General features: G+C 47.4%; 3 protein-coding genes across 3 annotated transcripts; 1 reads left to right on the plus strand and 2 right to left on the minus strand.

Moving 5' to 3' along the window:
• Window positions 1-2,284: 2,284 nt before the first annotated feature.
• On the minus strand, window positions 2,285-9,402 carry FIBRA_03559 (uncharacterized protein; the record flags this gene model as incomplete). The annotated part of the gene is made up of 43 exons (XM_012325396.1): window positions 2,285-2,422; window positions 2,479-2,502; window positions 2,559-2,671; window positions 2,732-2,746; window positions 2,801-3,047; window positions 3,107-3,232; window positions 3,282-3,304; window positions 3,359-3,422; window positions 3,473-3,602; window positions 3,652-3,658; window positions 3,719-3,778; window positions 3,829-3,947; window positions 3,997-4,099; window positions 4,152-4,391; window positions 4,444-4,505; window positions 4,583-4,702; window positions 4,760-4,928; window positions 4,979-5,243; window positions 5,295-5,387; window positions 5,438-5,497; window positions 5,548-5,560; window positions 5,614-5,701; window positions 5,755-5,803; window positions 5,855-5,964; window positions 6,018-6,282; window positions 6,335-6,375; window positions 6,429-6,491; window positions 6,540-6,566; window positions 6,626-6,653; window positions 6,711-6,756; window positions 6,804-6,939; window positions 6,993-7,023; window positions 7,077-7,173; window positions 7,234-7,297; window positions 7,354-7,771; window positions 7,829-7,943; window positions 7,992-8,038; window positions 8,090-8,130; window positions 8,181-8,244; window positions 8,293-8,466; window positions 8,518-8,784; window positions 8,839-9,220; window positions 9,272-9,402. The coding sequence occupies 43 exons, from the start codon at window positions 9,400-9,402 to the stop codon at window positions 2,285-2,287; spliced, it is 4,875 nt and encodes a 1,624-aa protein (XP_012180786.1).
• Window positions 9,403-12,901: 3,499 nt separating this feature from the next.
• FIBRA_03560 (uncharacterized protein) lies at window positions 12,902-13,111 on the plus strand (the record flags this gene model as incomplete). The annotated part of the gene is made up of 2 exons (XM_012325397.1): window positions 12,902-12,955; window positions 13,007-13,111. The coding sequence occupies 2 exons, from the start codon at window positions 12,902-12,904 to the stop codon at window positions 13,109-13,111; spliced, it is 159 nt and encodes a 52-aa protein (XP_012180787.1).
• A 6,907-nt stretch (window positions 13,112-20,018) lies between these two features.
• On the minus strand, window positions 20,019-20,708 carry FIBRA_03561 (uncharacterized protein; the record flags this gene model as incomplete). Its single annotated transcript, XM_012325398.1, has 6 exons — window positions 20,019-20,054; window positions 20,117-20,176; window positions 20,228-20,323; window positions 20,376-20,399; window positions 20,458-20,554; window positions 20,611-20,708. 6 exons carry the CDS (start codon window positions 20,706-20,708, stop codon window positions 20,019-20,021), a joined length of 411 nt encoding a protein of 136 aa, XP_012180788.1.
• Between the last annotated feature and the right edge of the window lie 335 nt (window positions 20,709-21,043).

The raw sequence follows: 21,043 nt of genomic DNA on the forward strand, positions 1-21,043 counted from the left end.
CCGCCACTGCGTGCATCTGTCTCGGCTGCGGGGGCTGCGTCCACAGCGAGTGCCCCACCGCTGGCTGCGGGGGCGGCGATGGGGGCGGCGCGGCGGCCACATTCGTCGCGCGCGGAGACTCCTTCTTCCCCCGCTTGCGGCGCCTCTGGGCAGGGGCGGCGCCTGCTTCTCCCAAGGGCTTGGGCTCGCGCGGGGGCGGCGGCGGGCCAGGGTCGTAGTCCGGGTTCTCGGGCTGCCACCGCACGCCGGTTGTGGTGTTCAAGGGGCGTCCATGGACGAAGTCGAACGTGTAGTAGACCGCCCGGGGGGGCGGAGACATGGCGAGAGCCATCGCGTATAGGCGCTGGTAGAGCACGAACCCAGAGTGCGCGTCGTTTGCGGCGTCTGGTGAGCAGCAGATGGACGTGAGAACAGGTGGAGATTAGATGCGGATGGGTGTACCCACATTCTTGTTGTGCGTCGGAGAGCGACCGCTCCCAGTTGCTCCGTGTGATTTTGGATTTGAGTAGCGTAAGCTTCTCGTACGCCGCGCAGAGCCGCGCGAGCCCTATCGGTGCAGTGTATTTTCCCTTCCACTGGGCATTGTCCGCTGTGCGCGCCAGAAGAGAAAGGTCGACGCAGTTGCGGATTGGCACGGCGTGGTCATTGAAGAGCTTCTTGCAGTCGCCTGGCTTGGGCATGAAGGGGGGACAAGAAACGGGAAGGCTCGAACATACCCTGGATGCCAACCCCGGCCTTCACGAAACGTGTGTCCATCAAGATCTCCCTCAACTTCACCGGGAATACTAAGCGATGCCTGCGGCTTAGATCTAATCGCACTTGGAAGACACGAACACTCATACCTCGCATAGCGCTGATTTGGATCAGGAGGATGACCTCGTCGTTTGCGAGCTGGATGAGCGCAACGGGATTTTCCCGCTGTCCCTGCACGTATGTCGGCTTCCACTCCATGTCGAAACCAAGCGGACCGGGGGTCAGACGTGATAGTGCTTCGTTCGCCGTCTCGGGATAGCATATGTAGAGCAGTCTGGCATTCGGCGACTTGTCTTTCCAGGAATACAGAGGATGTTCAGGAACATCAGGCGGGGCGACTGCGACGTTTGGACCAGAACCAGTTGTGCCCGCACCGTTGAGAAGCATCATGATAGACGTGAAGCAAGAATTGGACTGGGCAACCAAGCTCTTAGAGTACTCGAGTGACCGCTTTAGTGACCAGCTAGCGCCTGCGTTTCGTCGGAGTGTATTATCGATAGGCTCAGACACAGTATGGCTCGGAAAGGGGGAATGCAGTTGTGCAGTCCCGGCTGGCTGGGCGACTTTATAGACGAAACGAGCACTGTGCACCGGTGTGCGCAACAAAGACATTCGCCAGGCTACCCCGTAGCCCGTTGCCAGAAACGTTGTATTCGCGCAAGAGTGCGCGCGCTACCTTGTTTTCAAACCGAGAGCAAGGACTTACGCCTAGCTGGATCTTAGACGCCAACCAGAAAACGCTGCCCAACGCAACGGCAGAGTCAAGTAAAAAAACCACGGGCGATACTCTCAGAATTAGGCGGCGTTCGGTGGGAGCAGAGCTGCAAGTAACTGAGGTTCGGCTGAGATACGACGTGAATAACTATGAATCCGCAGAGGAGAAACCTTCGCTGGCAACATTGTTGAGGCTACTGCGTTCGGCGCGCGCGCAGACTCCGGCCCGCCCATGTTTGATCTCGCGCCACAATAACAACAACGCACCTGGTCCGTGCGCAGCCCACCGCAGTATATAAGCCGCCTCCAGACATTACGAATCCTTACCACTCTGGCCTTTTGGCTTAGATCAAGTGTAGTATCTGTTCTTAATAGTTTAACCACTATTATGGAGGCACCGCCTCCATTATTGGTTATCTAATTTTTGCCGCCCTTGTCCCTCGGGCTCTGCTTGCAACCTGGGGGTGCGATGACCTTGCTACTGCAGTGCCGGCTTGCGTCGTCGGGGGATCTCACTTTTCTTTTTGCTGGATTATCTTCTGCTTGTCTCTTGGCAAGCTGTGGAATCTGGCAAATGGAAATGGTGGCTCTCTGCTTCTCCTTATGTAGTTGTAATGATGGATATGTATAGTTGACTGTGTGTTTGTATGCATGAAGGTGCCCTATGATGGACATTAGATATTTGGCCATGCAACTACAAATATCACAACTACACCCAAGAAAAACCTTGTCATGTTAATCCTGCCTGTAAAATACAGAACATATCTCATTGATGTAAATAGTTAGGGCACATTTCGCGCGTAGAACTCATACTAATCTAACTAGAATTTTCTGTTGACGCACCCGAACCCTCCGCCATCGCATATAGCGCGTCCCTATCACCGCTCTCATCCACCAGCGCGCGCAGCATGCCCTTCTCGTTCTTGAGTAACTCGCTAGGCTTGCCAAACTCGACCTACGAGCGCATGAGGATCAACATCACGAGCAGCGACGGCGGGCTTGTACACTTACAATGCGTCCTGCGTCAAGCACCATCTGAAATGTCACCATGATCAGGGAACCTTTAAAATCTACGTAAACGAAAACCTCACAATTTTGTCGGCATCCATGATCGTCTGCAGCCGGTGGGCGACCGTCAGAAGAGTGACGTCCTTATTCAATTCTTTCCGCAGCGATGTCTGAATGACCGTATCCGTGGCATAATCTAATGAATCGTGAGTCGTGAAAGCTTTTATGAAACTTCAGTGGCAAATTTCGATCTCACCTATCGCGGACGTAGCTAATAGAGACCGATCTCAGCTTGCGGAAAGTAAGGTTACACTCACGGACGCACCTTCATCAAGAATCAGTAGTTTACTCTGACGAACGATTGCCCGTGCCAAAGCCAAGATTTGTCTTTGTCCGACGGATAGGTTGCTACCGCCACTAGATATTTGACTGTCCAGCGTGATGCGCCCTTCTTCAGTCTCACTCTGCAGAGAAAACAGACCAGCCGAACGAAGCGCGTCGTTAAGCACCGAGTCATCGTGCTGCTCGAAGGGATCCAAATTCTGGCGCAATGTTCCGCTCAGCAGCTCCGGCTAGAGTTAATCGTGTTATTGGAGATAGCACGACGACGTAAGAGAATACGACTACGAACCACTTGCGGAATAATCGTGATGTTCGATCGAAGCGCATCCAAATTAACAGAATCGGTGGGCATGCCGTCGTAGTAGACTTTGCCCTCAGTCAAAATGCACCGTAGCAGGGACAGCGTCAAAGAGCTCTGCAACCACGGTAAGCGAGGGAAGCTGAGAAAAGCATGTGTAACAAACCTTGCCGCTACCCGTCCGTCCAACTATCAGAATGGTGAGTATTTAATGCTGAATAGACAAGAATAGTGCACACGTACCAATCCCAACGCGTTCTCCTGACTTCACCTCGAACGAAATTTCGTGCAGAACATGAGGACCATCCTGAACAAAATGAGCTGGACAAGTCAGCTGAGAGTATAGGTGAGACACACCTGCGAATAACGAGCAGACAGCTTCTCTACTTTGAGGTCACCGCTTGCAGGCCAGTATGCAGGAGGAACACCGCGCTCTGTGGGCTTCACCTCTTGTTCAATCTGAACGTACTGCTCGATACGCTCCAAACTGCGAATAGTCAGTTCGAGCCAAAAGATCGAAACTATGTTCCACCGACCTGTTCCCTACACGACGAAGCACGTCAGGTCGCAACTACACAAAGAGCGACAAAAAGGACTACGAACCTGACACTTCAAACTCGTTCACTAGGCGAACCCACCACAATATCATACCACTGAACCCAACTATAGACTACTCAAACGCGATGCATGCGGGGAGTATCCATGTAACGCACCTGCCATGTTGAGGGAGAAACCAATATTGGATGCTCTTAAGCCACTGCCGTATACAAGGTACGTCGCGAGACCAGAGGCAAACAGGGAACCTAGCGTGTCGATCCGAATACAGACCCACCTGCTCCTATAAGCCTAACAACATCACCTCAGCTAGAAGAAATACTCACCGGTTGAGATTGTAGAAAGTCCTGGCAGCTCTCGTGTAGCGATTGATGCGCTCGTGCGATTCTTTTCTGAACATTTCTTCTGCGCCGTATGCTCTTATGGAAGCTATACGTCTGAATGAGTATCAGAGAGCTCATTTCTTGGTACATAAACCTACTCAATCCCGCAATGGCAGCCCCGAAGTGTCCCAGAACGGGCGCTCGAGCGTTGCTCATCTCGCGCTTCACTGATAGCTGTGCCTTCATGTAGATTTGGCCGCACCAACCACCAAGTATCGCGATGAGAACGCCGGGAATCAGGAAGATGGGCGACATGACTACCACAGCAGCGAGCTTGATCAACATCGCGAGACTAATTTCTGCGACTGCACGGAAGTATTCAGTGATTGGGCCATCAACTACTCATAAGATTGGTTAGGCACAGTAGCAGGTGCGGAAGGCGGGACGGACCAGCTGCTATATCCTGAGTGCATCGAGTGATGATGCGAGATGTGGGCGTCATGTCCAGCCATCTACAATGAAGAAGTCAAATATTTATAGTGTAGTGAGCTCATGTGAGACATGCCTCAAGGTAGTGCCGAGCACCGACGTAATAAGTGTCTTGTGAATCGATCGTGAAGCCCTCAAAGCCCCGTAGACGTAGACAATCCAGCCGATACTGTAGGCAATCACTGTTGCAAGCAGGAGCATAGAGTAGACAGATAGATAACTGGTATAGAACAATGAGTCACACATAACGATCGCATGTACAAGAACAGGAGCTTACAATGGGACTTTGACTTCCGAAGCATCATGATCCTCGTACTGACGTGCCCAGAATCCAAGGAACCAAGTTTGTATCGTAGAGGCAAGCTCGGCCAAGACCTGCGTGCCGACACACATGAACCAAAAGAACACCTGGTGTCTTCCACCGAGACTCGAGAAGAACATTGTCACTAAAATCACCAAGTGAGTTGAACGCCATGATCCAAACGAACGACCTTACGAGCTTTCCAGCTGACATGCCCAACGGACACTTCCTCTGCTACGATCAACTTTCCGTCGGCTTTCTTCGCTTCGCCTGCTGGTTCGGATTCGTCGATCGCTTGTTCTGCCTTTTCAATCTCTTTGTTCTCCTCAGAGAGTTCCTTCAGCAATTTCTTATCCTTAGAAAGGGCTGTAGAGAGTGCGCCCTGACTGAGAATCCTACCGTCCGTTCCCAGTGACACCACAAATTGGGCGATTGGGGTTGCCATCGCCACGTTGTGAGTCTAGACTTATGGTTGGAGATTGTTGAACGAACATGTTGGTAACACACTTACAACTAGGAGGACAGTCCTATCACGAATGAGTTCACCCTTGAAGCACTTATCAATAATCCATTTGGCGGTGTGAACGTCAAGAGCAGCCAAAACCTAGAACTGTTTAAGTATAGTTGTAAGCACTCATGACCACTGCGACTTACATCGTCGAGTAGAAGGATCTGCGCAGGAGAGTAAACGGCTCGGGCAAGCGTGATACGAGCCTTTATCTAGAATGAATACAAGCAGGAAGAGCGTGTAACTGTCATCGTACCTTTTGACCACCGCTACGGACGCAGAATTAGCTTAGCCTGTCCAAAAACCGTACTACGAAACTTACCTGAGCGTAAGTCCCTTTTCACCAACTTCAGTCTGGTCACCGGCCTCAAATAGACTGAGATCGCGTCGTAAACCACACTGGTCGATGACTACGAACCGAATGTATAAACACAAAGCATTTCCAATGAGTCCATGCACAGACCTTTGTTGTACCGGACCTCGTCGTACGGTTGGCCAAATAAGATGTTGTCCTAAATTCGCACTGTTAAATATCGCACATCCGAAAGTCGGTAGACTCTTACTCTGATGGTCTCGTTTTGCACCCAGGACTCTTGCGCAGCGTAAGCGACTCCACCAGCGCGGGGGAGGTTTACAAACGAGTCCGGACCAGAGGGAATGTAATGCATTTCGCCTGTGGTTATGCAATAAGTACAGAGGATCAGTAATAACAGAGGGGCCACCTACCTAGTAGTGCCATCAGGAGCGAGGTTTTTCCAGAGCCAGTGGGTCCGATGATCAAATTGATCTTGCCTTGCTGGAATTTTACCTCGTCTTCGACGCGGAAAGTAAAGTTCCGCCTTGGTGTACCAGGCGTCGAGCTTCCGTCGTTTGTACTTGCCCATGTGAAGGAGGCATTCTTGATTCCAATCGCCTCGTCGGAATACAGTGCGGGAGGTAGGACGAGATCCGCGTCTTTAGAGTCCAGCGAGTATTGGTCCAATAACTCCGTCTAGAAAGTCATCGTTAAGACGTCGCTACACTATCATAGGGCGAGAGCTGACCTTGTGAAGGAACTCAGTCACACGGTCCAACGAGACTTTCGCTATATTCGGAATGAAATCAGTACGCAACGGGAAACGGGTTTTCGATACTTACCTCGGATAACAGCGGGAAGGAATCCAAAAACGCCGTGTAATGTCTGACGGAGCATATCGAAGACTAACTGTAGTGTGAGTGTCATATTGTTTCGAATGAACTATGACATACCGGCCATCGAGGAGAAAACAACCGAAGCTGAAAAAGGATATGGAAGACATTCAAAATAAAGAGGTAAACAGAACACGAATAGCTACCTGTGAGTTCTTTCTTCATGATGAGGGTCTAGAAGACAAATTAGTATCACTATAGGATGCCAAGTTGCTAATCAAAACGACATACAAATGTCACATATGTCACGATCATTGTAATGAACGGTATGACGTGGCTGTATGATATGAGCAATCGGTCCACCAGAGTATTAGATGTACACACTTTACGACATCGTTGACCAGACCAAGTAGCCTGTACTTCCATTGGAAGCGCAGCTCATCTTCGCGTTTTTTCGACAGCTGCTCGGCGACGCGGGGTTCCCATCCAAACAGTTTAACCATACGGATGACATTCATGACTGCATGTATGGCTTAGTAAGGAACCCAACCAAAAGAAGTAGTAGTGATTTACTTTCGGTAACACTTTCAACTCGAGCATCGGTCTGTGGATAAGGTCAATCTCATATCAAAATGCGCCTTCAGACGCAGCTCGTACCTTTTTCATCTTCTCTACCTGAACAACCTGAATCTTACTCGCAATATAGCCCGGCAGTGGGAACATTATGACCATAACAGCCATCCCCGTGAATGCGCTGAGGGTGACGACATCGAGTTAGGCCGCTATCAGTGAAGTTGGAATGGTGATAACAGACCTCCATCCCAGAAGATGGTAGAGGAACCACACGCAAAGACCAAGTTGAAGAGGAACCTGAACAACTATATGCAAGAATGACTCAGTTGATGGAGCAAGCGAGTAACCTAAGAACACACACCAAAAAACAGGAAATCACGGCCACCGATGATGTTATCCAAATCAGTGGTAACAAGGTTGTTAATCTTTCCGATTAGATTTTCACCCTTCGGACCAGACACGGCCGGAGAGTCATCGGCAGACTTCTTGCTATCACCGCTCACCGAGGCGGCCTTTGACTTCTGCTTGCCTTTGACGGAACTACTGTCCACGCTTACAGTGCTCGCTTGCATTGTCTCGTCTTCACTGCTTGTGGGACTCTCGTGCGTGATTTGCGACTCGGAACCTTCAGCAATGGACGCATTGTCTGGAGTAGGCACTGCGGTGCTAGCAACACTGTTACCTGGTGTGTTCTGGGTCTCTGCCTTCATGCGGATGCGGAGAGAATGCTCAAAGACGAGTTGCGTAACGATACCAGTAGCACGGACAAGCATTCTCGTCTGTCCCAAACAATCATCAGAACGTGTCAAGTATTAGATACATAAGGCTTAACATACTGTGTTGAAAATATACCACTGAAGTGCGATAGAACTGAAGAGCGGCCCAAAGAATAGCCAAGAGATCCATACCCAGGGTCGGACGAACGCATCCTCCCCGCCTGTTTCCAGATAACTAAAACAAATAAGCTCAATGCTGCTACATAGACGCAAAAAAAATTACCGGAGAAGTTGGTTAATTCCAACAGGGCTCGAAAGTTGGAAGATTGTCTGTCCTTTCATTGATGGAAGGTCGGTAAAAGGAAAAATATATATGCATACCTCCAGAGTTAGCATCAGAGCCAGGACAAGGTAATCCGTTCCTGGGGAATACAGTCAGAATGAATACCAGACAAGCATTCGGGTGACATACTGAATACCCGCATGAGACCCCAAAAGAGATGGCGATTAGTTCCGACTTGAAAAGGGTCAAGATGCTACTCCCCAGTGAATATTCACCACGACCGCGAAGATAATACGCGTACCTTGAAACTCCGCTTTACGAGATGTTTGGCACTGTCATAATCCGCCAGAGCAGGGAGCTTCTCGATGGGAAGATGGGGAATTTGGTAGGCGTCAATAACAGTCTTGTCCAACCAGACGTACAACATCATGGACATGATCGACGAAGTTTGCTCTGCGACGGGTTGCCATGGGTCCTGTTGTAGAGTGTCCAGACGGCCGTACAACATTTATAGTCAGAACCATACCTTGGAGTCAACAGGAACATATTGCCGAGGGATGAAGAAGGGGACTATGACAGCGGCAAACGTCGAGACGACTAACTTGGCCCACAATAGACCGCTCTCCGCCTTGTCTTGAATTGGTAGCACGTATGTCGCGAGAGGCCAGATGTCACGGTAAATATAAATTGCCCAGACGGCACCCAAGACGAAGACGAGGTGTCTTGTGACAGTGGTGTTCGTCTTCGTGGATGTCACCGTGACGGAAAGTAGTGCCAAGAGAGAAGCGTAACCCTTGTATGCATGCGATGAGGGCTGTGGGTACGCGAGACAGAAGCCATGACTTACGAGTGTACCGCTTAGCGCAATGTGGAGCCATGCACTAGGCTTAATAGCATGTGGAACTAGGTCTCCCCGGATGTAGAATGTCGTAGTGGAAACAGACATGCCCAGTAAAGCGAAGCAAGACAGAAGCCTCGCGAACTTGAACGCAAATATGACCGGGCCTCCCAATTGAGCTACGTGCCCAACGTGTGGAGCTGGTTCCAAGTCGTCCTCCGTGGAGATCTCATCGATGCCGTGACCATTGACAAGGGTGGTTTCTGAAGGCGAAAACTTGGCGTGCAACTTCCGAACGGGCGCTGACCGGAGGATTAGCTGGAGGAGTAGAATGACAATAGACACTCCTGCAGCATATGCAGAAAATGCAAGGCTATCAAGAAATATGTCCCTGCGAGAGGTCAGACACGAACACGGTCGCGCAAGGGGCGAAATGACGTACTTTGAATAGCTCTGGAGGGATGCTATAGACGCGTGGAAGGGGGTGGATGCTCCAGGAGACAGTCCAAATATGACCTGGAAGTCTGTCCACAGCGAAGGGGAAAGACCGCCCAGAGGGACTTGGGCCTGCATTGGGCGAGGAGGTGGAGGGAAGAGGAAGGGGCGGGGGAGACGCGACTATAAGTATACCAGAGCGCGCGAATTGACGGCGGTTCCGATGCCATTTCAGTCAGCGCGTCGGCGCCCAATCGTGCGCGATTGCCAATTCGTCTCAGATTGCCGCTGCCTCAGCTCTCAGCTGCCTCATAATATGCGGTTGTCTCGTCCATGTTGATATGTTTCGATCTGGTCACAGTGTTTTTGCGCGCGATGCAACCGTTGCTGCCTCTCAAATCCTGGCAAAACCAAATATTTGGGCCGAGCAAGCTCCACCTGTTCATTGGGTGTCGCATCAGATCTCGGACCATACGTTTGAAGTTGAACCATGCGGCGGGCTTGATCGCCGCGCGGTGCACTGAGTTCCTGTTCAACGGTGGCCTTTCGCATTCTGCTTCACCGTCGCAATGCACATCCTCACCACGTAGCCCAGAATTATCCAGCCACGAAGCTACATTTGAGCCAACACTCCCTGCAACCCCAGGATAGAAAGGGCTTTAATAGTATGTTCTGTTAGCCTCTTTTCGCGGTCTCATCTACTTACCAAGCGGACAGGCGCCCTCAAACTACCAGTGGATGGAGGTTGCCAATTGTGGTGGTTAAGCAAAGCGAGTTGGCACAAGGGTACGCATCGTAAAACGTTGCAGCGCATTATAGACTTATTCCAAGACTGTAGTAGACCAACTTTGAAGCGTCAACCGACAAAGCTCGTGCAGTATCCTTCATCATACTGACCACAGACGTCCCCATTCTGCTGATATCTTTGGAAGACGAGCATTCTCGTGTTTCCACGTATGCTGAGTTAATGTTGAGCGCATACCCCAGCCTTTCCGGGCGCATGAAACCACATTTTGTCTTGTTTAGAGAAAACTTGAAGGAAACTGTCATCACGTTCCGAAAATACCTGTAGAACGCCATGCTAAGCTTGAAGCACGAATTTGAAATAGTGCCAGGTGGCAGGGTGACAAGTGTCTATCAACAGTTCGTTCATATCTCCTGTAAAACTCTCCTACTCATTGCAACACAGCATCTCCATAGATCCAAGTTATTTCAATTCTACGAGATGACTTGTGAATCCGACACACGAACTGCAGTACAACATCCGCAAAACAAACTCGGTTTGTGGAGCACCCTCGTACAATCGCTGAGAATTCTTCAGAAAAGGCGCGTGCGATAGTTAGAATCAACAGACCCCGAATGCTCTCTGCCACCACCTCAACTTTCATATATATATTTGCTACAGCTATACTCAGCTACAGCGTCGTATCTCATTTTCGGCATCAACTGAGCGTGCTGGAGGTGCCGAGGATTAAGTATGTCAAGGCGATTGCGAGCTCATCGACTGTAGCCAACTCGATTGATTACCTAGACTCCCTGTGCATCTCTGCAGACGTTTTACTGACTCCGAACACCTTTGAAGCTATGCACGGATTCGTGACGGCTCTTTGTTCAACTTGTGAGTCTCAAAATCCATCATTTCCGCTTGAACAGGTACTCCCGGATAGCTGTTTCATTACTCTATGACCTTCTATATCACGACATCCATCGACCAAGTGACAGTTTAGAAGGACTCAACAGATATTTCACTGCTTCTATGGTATCAGTAAGTCCGGAACATGAGCGATTCTGATATTTTGAAGACGTCTGTCATCCACAATTTGAGAAACGTAATCTCTGCGGTGCCTATATACACCACGAACTTTCTGATCCTCGCAGAAATATCGAGAACCCTCGATTTTGTATCCAGCCATCTTCATATTGATATGTTGCCCCCGGAAAATCAGTCGCCGTGAGGCCTGAGATGTCTCCAGGCCAGTGATTTTCTCGGCGACATGACTGGACTGACCAACTCGAGTGGTGTTGCACGAAACTATCGTTCATTTATGTTCTAGCATCGTTAGAATTCGACCGGGCCCCGACCCAGCCGAGGCGCGTGTCGCATTAAGCCGCCCTCAACCTGGAGCCCCGAGACCAGTGCAATTCTGCTCCATCATATTGCCCTTAAGGCGGCACATCTATGTCAAGACGGAACAGTTCAGCAACTGCTGATACATCGCGTAATCTTGGTAAGTTGCATGTTGCTGCATTCAAATTGACAAGCATCTTCTACGACATTTAAGGTATTATGATTTGATAGATCCTATATCATGTCGACATCTCTGAAATCCCACCGAGTTCTACCCCCTGACATTGAATTAAATTGATGACATCTTACCTAATTGGTTGATCATCACGTATGTATGCTATAAGACGTTTCGCTCAATGATACTTACATTGGCTCGCACTTTGCAAGCATCATGAGTGAACTCACCTCTATTCTTGACGTTACAATCGGCTGTACGTTCATAGGCATTGTCTTCGCCACAATGTGTGTATACCATTTCTGCTTGGACATACCCATGTGTCATTGGATTCTAATGTGTATTTCATAGGTTCTATGGCATTACTTGTGGTCAGGTACTATATTATGCACGGGAGTATCCCACCGACAGTATGTGGATGAAGTTTTTGGTAAGTGATGTTGTATTCAGTGCTGTCTTGTGCGAATTCTACTCGCTATTGATTTGCTGCGTTTAGGTTGCACTGCTGTGGTGTGTACTGCCCTTTGTGTACGCTCAGAGTGAATCTCATTACTTGAGAAAGGCTTCTTGACACTGCTACGACAATCATAGACTCTCAGGTGGCTAGTCTACTCTGCAGACATGGGGGTTCTTTCATGACAATATTCTAGATTCTTTGGGTCTATATTGTAAAGGACCGTAGAGATATCCTTATGCTGCTTTCAATGTCCGTGTAAGTATCCGCGATAATCACTCTTTTTAAAACGCTCACATTGCATTGACTGACAGTTCAACCTTGGTCTGTGCTCATTGTCTAGTTGTTCCTTTAGTGCACATTTTAATATAGAGGTCTAGTGCGAATTCGCACTTGCAGTAAGCAGTGCTATAGAGCATGTATGTGATACGCATCTTGTTCACGTGTCCATCAGGCAGTAACTGTATTTATCGTCCAAGCGTAAGCATCATCTGCGTCAGATCTCCCCATGATTGACTCGTTCAAAATAGCTATTACATGAAATCGATCTGGGGTTGTAAGGTACTTCCCCTCCCAATAAGATACTTGTCTTACGGTCAATATTCGGTCACCAGTAATCGGAAACGCAAGATATAGGATCCCGTTGACTGTAGGCACGGTATGCGTTGCCGGTTGACTTCATGTATTGATATCCGATAACGAGACCTCTGTCATATAGGGCACTTTGGCTTTGATATCTTGTGGTGTGTTGCGTTATTCTCATTTTCTTACTGCTCTGACAAACATACACCGGTCATTGAAAATTTACTCTCGTATAGCTTGTGGCTTCGGTTAGTATCCCTTATTGTGTCTTCAAGTTGATTTTGTCCTAATCGCTGCATCTTTCAGCAAGTATCTATATAGCGTAGGGTCCCTGTTCATCCTCAAACCATTAGCTCATATGAAGGACAGAAATACGGACCCTACAATTCCTGGCGGCTTCATTAAAACAAAGGTATTGTCTCCTTGTATAGGTCTTCTACGCTACCTCTGAAACATTTTTCAGGTCACTGGGTCTGTGGAGCCCGTCACAGCTTTTGTTGTAGATATATATATTACTGCAACCCTCACCTGGCTACTGCGCAAGGAGACTTCTGGGTATAAATCGTGAGGTTCATGAGAGACTGGAGCCAAACAGAGTGACTGACATTTGCATGCAGCACAGACACACTTATCCGACGACTCACTCTATATACCATTAACCGGGGCATTTTGACAACGTCTGATTTCACTCATTATTGGAACAAAGACAGCATCTCCTCACATTTATTTTCATAGTGTTTTGCAAACAGCTCAAGCTTTACTGGTACGTGCTCATCATGAAGAATATATCAAAACTTAGCGCTATCGTATAGTTTATGTTTTGTAGCCCAGAAGATTTATATTGGATCCTCTTTCACTTCCCTAGCAGCAAGGGTAAGCCTTATAATGTTTCGCAGAAAGTCGCTGATTTTTCTTTGCGTCACTGGCAGTTTACGTAAACTCTGTCCTAGCGATGTATGACTTGCTAAATCCATGAGCGTATGCTCCTTTGATAACTGCCGTGCCATCACAGGTTGAACGCACGGAATCATATCCGCAACAGTGACCGCCCATACATCTCCACTGACTTCTCTTGTCAGGATATTCGGACTGACGAACAATCAGCGGGTAGCACGCTCACTGGCAATGGTCACTCATTGAAAGTGTCCTTGAAGTAAGCGAATCATAATCTACTCTGGTCAAGACTGACTTGTCTTCCTTGCCGTACCCAAAGCACTCAGCGTCACCCAGAGTGACCGCAAACGCGCTCAGGACGAATACATAGACTGCCAAGGGAGTGGCTGAGGATTTAGGCTGGGTGCGAGAATCGCCCGGCAATGTGTCCATTTTCGTTCGACTCGGCTGGCAAGCAGTAATGTGAAACCAATCGAGAGGAAGAGATGTCTCTGAGGGTTGTTTCCTGGGAGAAAGTATGCGATACAGTTTTCGTCTCACAGAAAAAATATTAGGCTTATATGTACTCTATGCTACATTTTATCAACCTGTAAACATTGAGATCGCATTTAGGATGTGAATTTATTCATCTATCCGGGAGCGGGGTTGTAAACCGTACACAATGATGATAATGTTTCTCTGGATAAATGACTGTTTATATTAGTACGCATACAGTGCGCTCTCCCGTGGATGTGCTTTTGCCTGTTCAATATACTTATAGTCAATTACCATATAGGTCATATACACAGGGTGGAGCGGAGCGATTCGCACCGCAGGCATACAGTAGAATACTCGCTTCGTGGGGCTATATTTTTGCAGTATGGTCGATATTGGTTTGTGCGACTATAGTCCGAAAATCCAAGCAAAGAACACGTACATGGAATATGTCGCGTAACTAAACAAGTCACTATGTGGACCTCCTATCCCAGCACTATGCAAACTTCCATGAGAGCATTTCTCATCACTCGCAATCGGCCATCCAAGGTGACAACGGCTGACAGCTAGATAGGAAAGGAGGTGAGAGCATATGTGGGTGGATGAGCGGACGATAGGAGTTCTGCAGAACGCTGGTCGATTCTGTGTCCAAGCCTCGTCGTCTTGTTGCTCGGGCTCAGATCAACGGCGTGTCTATGGTGATTTCGTCTCGGTTCTGGTCCCACGAGGAGCAGAGAAGAATGACGTTCCTCTTATCTGGGTGCTGACGGACCAGTGCTGGGCGATCTGGACTCAGCTATTGTCAGGGGGTATCGAGGACCGAGTGCAAGCCGCTAGAAGTCCAATCTTCGCAAGTAGATTGGGTTTCTGGGGACAACAAAGCTGTTACTCACTTGAAAGTGTGCACATCCATCACCGAGCCCAACAGAGACGAGTCGAAGCAAGGAAATCCATGCACAATGTATGCATGCGCAGCAGGGCCGATGCCTCAAGGAGCGCAGTGCTGGCGACTGCAGACAGTAAGGATCCGGTCGTACTCAGAGGACGTGGAAGATTGGGCAGGAGTCACTGGCCTCGGTGAGGCCGGCTCGTGCAATGCGTCGGGCGAACTTCGTGAACGCATGCTACATACTAGCAATCCGTCCGCCACATCTGTATGCTGCACGTCCCGCCCCTTCTCGGATTCAATGCCAACACGCAGGTCAATAGCCCGTGTAGAAGGTAACGCCACTCACCGTGCACCAACATTGAGTTGCAGACCAGACAATCCTGTACGTGTCGTGCCATATTCCCCAGGCTCGAGTTTGCTTCCTGAACGCGATGACGCCCGCGGCCCATGACGTTCACAAAGAGATGCTCAGATCTCAGTCCCCTTGGTTCAATTCTGTCTTATCTGCAAACCTCGCAAGGCATGGTATGGATCGCTTGCTATTGCGTGTCTCCAGCAGCCCACACCGAGCACTCACAGCTCTCAACACGGGCTAAATTGAGATAAGAAGTAAGTAAGAGAGCACCCAATGCTCAGCAAAAGCTCTCACTAATGAGGCCTGCAGCAATCAATGGAACCCACCCTCAGTATAGCCAAGACGATCTGTGCATGAGGAACGAGGGCGGAAGATTGCCCATTGACCAAGCATCAGTCTAGAATGGAAGTGTCGACTTGAAACATGGACCTGCAGTCGCCCGTCGCTGTTGCAATCACCGCCTAGCATGCAGCTGAGGCGCGTACAGCGGTAGTCTTATGGCATTGGCATGGGCCTCCTGCGTGAGCGCTGTAGTTTGCCGGGAACGTTCTGTATCATTCAGACGTTTATTTGCAGCAATATCTTTGGGCAGGAACTCTGGTTTCACCCACGTTTGTTCCTGTACGTACCTTTATGTGCCTCTCATCATGTGTAATTGGGTTTAATACAATAGAGTTCAATAGACCCTGCCCTCAGCGCATGATGTTGGTCCGATTAGCTGTCAAGGCTATGTAGCACATAGCCCACAAGACGCTCATGTTGTATCAGATACAGAAGGCGAAGAAGGGGACGCTATTACAGATCGTGCCGGTAAGTAGTTCCTCTCTGCTGCGTGTGAGTGTGTCGAATGTGGATGCTGGTGGATGATTGGTCAACTATTCGACATCTGGCCTGTGGTTTTGAGCTAACTTTCATCAGAATTATAGGAGCAGATAACTGATATTGTCACAGATGATGTCTGTTACTACAGCTAGCTTCCATAGCTTCGCCAAGTGCGTTGTGGGTTGAATGCTCAATGTTGCTTTCGTGCCCAGGACAGGCTCAGACCACAAAATTGTAAATGGATGGCTAGGAGCTGCACGCACAGGTTTCTCCCCCATGCGACTTTTGCCTCTAACCTTGCTACAAGCTCCATCGCAACTTGGTGACATTCCTGTCTGTGTGGTTATTGGCAGCTCCTCCGTGCGCTCCTGTCTCTTGTTGAAGCATTGCAATGTGCGGGCGCCATCTGAGTGCCAGGCTCCCGTCAACTCGATGCCACCAATTTGTTTAAGCAATAGTATTATTTGCTTCCTTGCCTTGAGCAGTTCATACCTCCACCATCTCACCACGATAACAACTTCCTTGAAGAAGTTGTCGGAGCTGCTCGTGTAGCCGCTGAATCACTTTTGTCCCTGCACATTGGGCTGCTTAGTGTGTCCGATCATGGTATGTGACTGAGGCTCTTTATCGGCAGTCTAGTGCAATGACTGTCATCATTTTCTTGCCCATCCGTCAGCCTTTCCAATCAATCTCGGTAAGCGAATCATCTTCAGAGTGTAGCCAGTGCGCATTAGTACATTAAGATTACTGGTAGCAGCCTAGTACGAGGCAGCCGATAGCTAAGTCAACTCGCAGCATAGACTTCTCGACATATCTATGATTCATTTTGCATGACTTGTTTTCGAGCTTCAACTAAGTTACAGTTACACCATGACGCGGTCTGGAATTCGAGCCCAACTGAGCCAGCGACTGTAGATACGCAGAAAAGTGCCATTCGACAACTTCATTTCGGTACCGATGTATCAGGTGAGTGCCTTTATGCTTTGACGGTATCTTTATCACTGACCTTCTCAGCTGATAGAAAATTGTCTTGATGGACAGAAGATTATTGTTGCCTTGTTCGCAACTGTCACATCATTGAATGATGATGAATGCTCAGTTATATGATGCCGTTCTTTACTTCTATACTTCTGAAGCTGATGTTCTCGTGTACTATCTGTTTTAATCTACTGCAGGGCACTATCAAATATGTAATTGGATTTGTCAGATGTTGATGTCCATACTGACTAGGGCAAGCTTTTACCTGAACTGTTGTTTGTGGCAGTACGGGACACCACATATGATCGCCTATTAACAAGCCATTAAACATTATGCAAATTGCAAGGAGTCTATGCAGGTGTATTTGACAATAGATCTGGTGTCTAGATTGATGAAAAAGCAATAGGATTGTTGTGGTATGAGATGACATTGTTTCAAGTTGATTGTTTATATTGATGAGCTCTTCACTATATAAGTGTGCTTGCTATCACAGGTTCATACTTTGCCACTGATTTCTAGCAAGCTGCGGTCTCACTATGGATATTATATCTTCAACTGTTGGTTATGCATTTATAGGTGTTGGTTGTGCTACAATGTATGTATACTTATCATTGCACACATGTTTGTCTCTATTGTGACTATTATATCAGTATTGATTGATTTTTTAGGTTTTATGGTGTTACCTGTGCACAGGTTCTATATTATATATGGACATATCCCAATGACAGTGTGACATTGAAACTACTAGTGAGTCTGCTGCATTACTATCAATGCATTTTGTGCTTATATTCATGTCATATGTAGGTTGCTGTATTATGGTTTGTGAGAGCTGTTTATGCCCACTGTCTGCTGATATATTATTGGAAAAGGCTCATTGACACTGTTACAACAACATTGAGCCTCCAAGTAAAGTTTATCATCTTCATTCACTTTCTTTTATTGAAAGACTTTAGTTCATTTGGGAATATACTATAACAAGTCATAGCAACTTGCTGGGACTTCTTTCACTGCAAATGTTGGTATCTGTATTTCTGTTAATATGATGGTTCTATGTTGATGTTTTCATATGGCTTTCAGGACTGCTATAGTCTGTATTTAGTTCAGAAAAAATTGTTGGTTTTACTGACTGTTGATTGTAGTGTGAATTTGCATTTTCAGTAAGCTGCATTCATATAGCTCTAGGAAGTATTTGTTCACACTTATAGTAGACAATACTAGTTTTTTTTGTACATATGTAAGTGTGGTGTATCATGAATGTCTGGTGTAGATTTTCAGCTCACTTGAATATGACAGGTATTATACACATATGATATGGGGCTGTAAGTTTTCATTTCTATGAATAGTTTGGATGCTTCATGATTTATTTCCAGTAATGAGAGAAAGAAGATATCAGCTACCTGTTGTTGCTTTTGTAGTATGTTCCATTCTTAAATTGTTTCTATCAAGTCTTGATTCTTAAATATTCAAAGGTCATCATAGCTTTGGTTTCATGTGGTATGCCCCATTTTTCTACTCTAAATGCTTCTATATTCATTTGTTATCTTAAGCTTGTGGTTTTGGTACATCTTAATCCTTGCTGTCAAGACTAACAGAACTCATTGTGATTATTTTAAATAGATAATGTTCATGTAGTGTAAGTTGTTCTGAATTGTACTCTTAATTTATATATTTGTATAATAGATCTGACAACAACTCAGGATTGCACACCCAATTGTTCCTAGTGCATTTGCATATGCTAGAGTATGTGACAGCCTTATCAATCCTATTATGATCACTGGCTCTGAGTCTTTTCACAGGTGCCTGGGACTATACAGCCTGTCACAGCTTTTTTCACAGATATATACATCACTGTGATTATCACTTTAGCTCTGCGAAGTGAGAAAACAGAATATAGCAGGTAATTTTATTTGAATATTGAGTTAAGGATGCCACTGATTGGATGTGTAGTACAAATGCACTTCTTCAAAGATTGACTTTGTATGCTATTAATCGGGGCATGTTAACAAGGTGTGTATTAACAATATTGATGATGGTGATATTTCGCTCTCTTACTGTTTCTGTGTTGATAGCGCCTTGCAAGCATTCAAGGCTCTACTTGTGTGTATCCATGACCAGAAAATATAATACTTGAATTTATACCATTGCACAGTTCATTTTGTGTAGCCCTGATAATCTGTACTGGACACTTGCTTACTATCCTTTTACTAAGGGTATGTCTGCTTATAATGTTTAGCACAAGCAGATGGCTAATTGATTTCTTCATAGCTTATGTGAATTCTGTTCTAGCAATGTATAATCTCACAGTTTATATCACTCCAATTAGAATCTTGCTGACCATAGTGGTGCCACAGACTAAACACACGGAATCATATACGCAACAACAGCCACTCATATGTTTCTAGGGACCTGCCTACTCCGAGTATGTTGACCAGGCAAAACACACACACCAACAGTGGCAGCTTGTTGAAATGGTACCTCTCCCTGTGAGCTCATAGTTTTGTGATTGACGCTTTCCCCGATTGGCATAACATTAATGCACCTTCATAATTGCAGCACAAAGCACATGCGTGGCGCTCCACCCACTGGGACCGCCATTGCGCTTAATATGAACTCACCGGTCGCAAGGTCGGGGGTGGCACAGTGCTGAGCATATTTGCAGCTGCAAGAACGATATAGCAATGTGTTCACCCCGTTCGACCGGGGGAAGCGAACTTGAGATCAAACGGTATGAGTTGAAAGGAACCAAAGATGTTTGGGATTGGCTGCTGATAAAAGTGCATGCGACGCAATTATAGTTTCGCAGAGGTTACACCTGTACTGCATATTACGTACTGATGACGCCGGATACAACTGGGACCAGGCATTAGACCTGCAGATATTGATATTCCTTAAGCCGGCTTTGATTGGCTACGAACAGAGCAGAACTTCATAGCTACGTAGATAGAATGGAATCGTATTGCTCGTGTAGTGATAAGACTAACCCTGAACGCAAAACGAGCAGGTTCACACGGGCCGATGACAGACATGCACGACCCATACCACAGGGTTTGGCGGTGTGCTTGCTCATGGACGAGCTTTGATGTTGCTCACGATAAGACTCTGGGGACCAGCAACACGTGAATTTCATACCAAGTGCATACAGTGAGTACGAGTGAACCTACCTTATACGCTTGTACGTCTCCTTTGAATTTAGCCACAGCACCGTCCGCACACACCCACAGCTAGTCACAGTCAGTATGCGTCTGAACGAAGGGTTGACTCATCAAGCTCACCTCTTTCGCGACCGTGGTGATAAATCGTTCGTCATGAGAGATCAGGATCACGCCCCCATTCCAAGAGCTCAGAGCCGCCATCAAGGCATCAAGACCCTAACATACTGCTCAGATGCCAGACAACCAGTCGAAAAATTACGGAGTATACCTCAATATCTAGATGATTAGTAGGCTGCAGGACAGACATCTGTCAGATTCCTCTTCCATTTAAAATAATACAGGATACAAACCTCGTCGAGAAGTAAGACATGCGGCCGTAGCAATGACAACACAGCAAAAGCAACACGAGATTTCTGACCTCCACTCAGTGTGCCAATGAGTTGTAGACTAACATAGTGGGCTCAAATCAGCCCGGACATAATAAAAAGGGGGATAATCCTCACCCTGTCATCCCGCTGATCTGGAAATTACCCAGATGGGAGCGATATTCCTGTTCGGTCTTCCCGGGAAATTTGGACGCCAAGAACTGTACAGGGTTCATTGTGGGTATCAAAGTGTCCACATGGTGTTGAGCAAAGTAGCCTCTGCAAGCAACAGCATTAGAGAGATACGACATGCACATAATATTCCGGCGCCTACATTCTCAGCCGGCCGTTTTGGCTCACATGTCCAGAGAGCGGATTTAACTCGCCCGTCAACAACTTGATCCTAACAGGGGACTGATTCAATAAGATGCCACCAACATATGTCGTTCGACTCACAGCGTCGACTTTCCTGCACCGTTGGGTCCGACCACAGCGATACGTGAGTCAAGTCCAACATCAAGATTAATGCCCTTCAGCAGTATCCGATCAGACGTATATCCGAACGACGCCT

The sequence above is a fragment of the Fibroporia radiculosa genome, assembly GCF_000313525.1.
Source record: "Fibroporia radiculosa TFFH 294 genomic supercontigs, scaffold2112, whole genome shotgun sequence".
In the NCBI taxonomy this organism is placed as follows: Eukaryota; Fungi; Basidiomycota; class Agaricomycetes; order Polyporales; family Fibroporiaceae; genus Fibroporia; species Fibroporia radiculosa.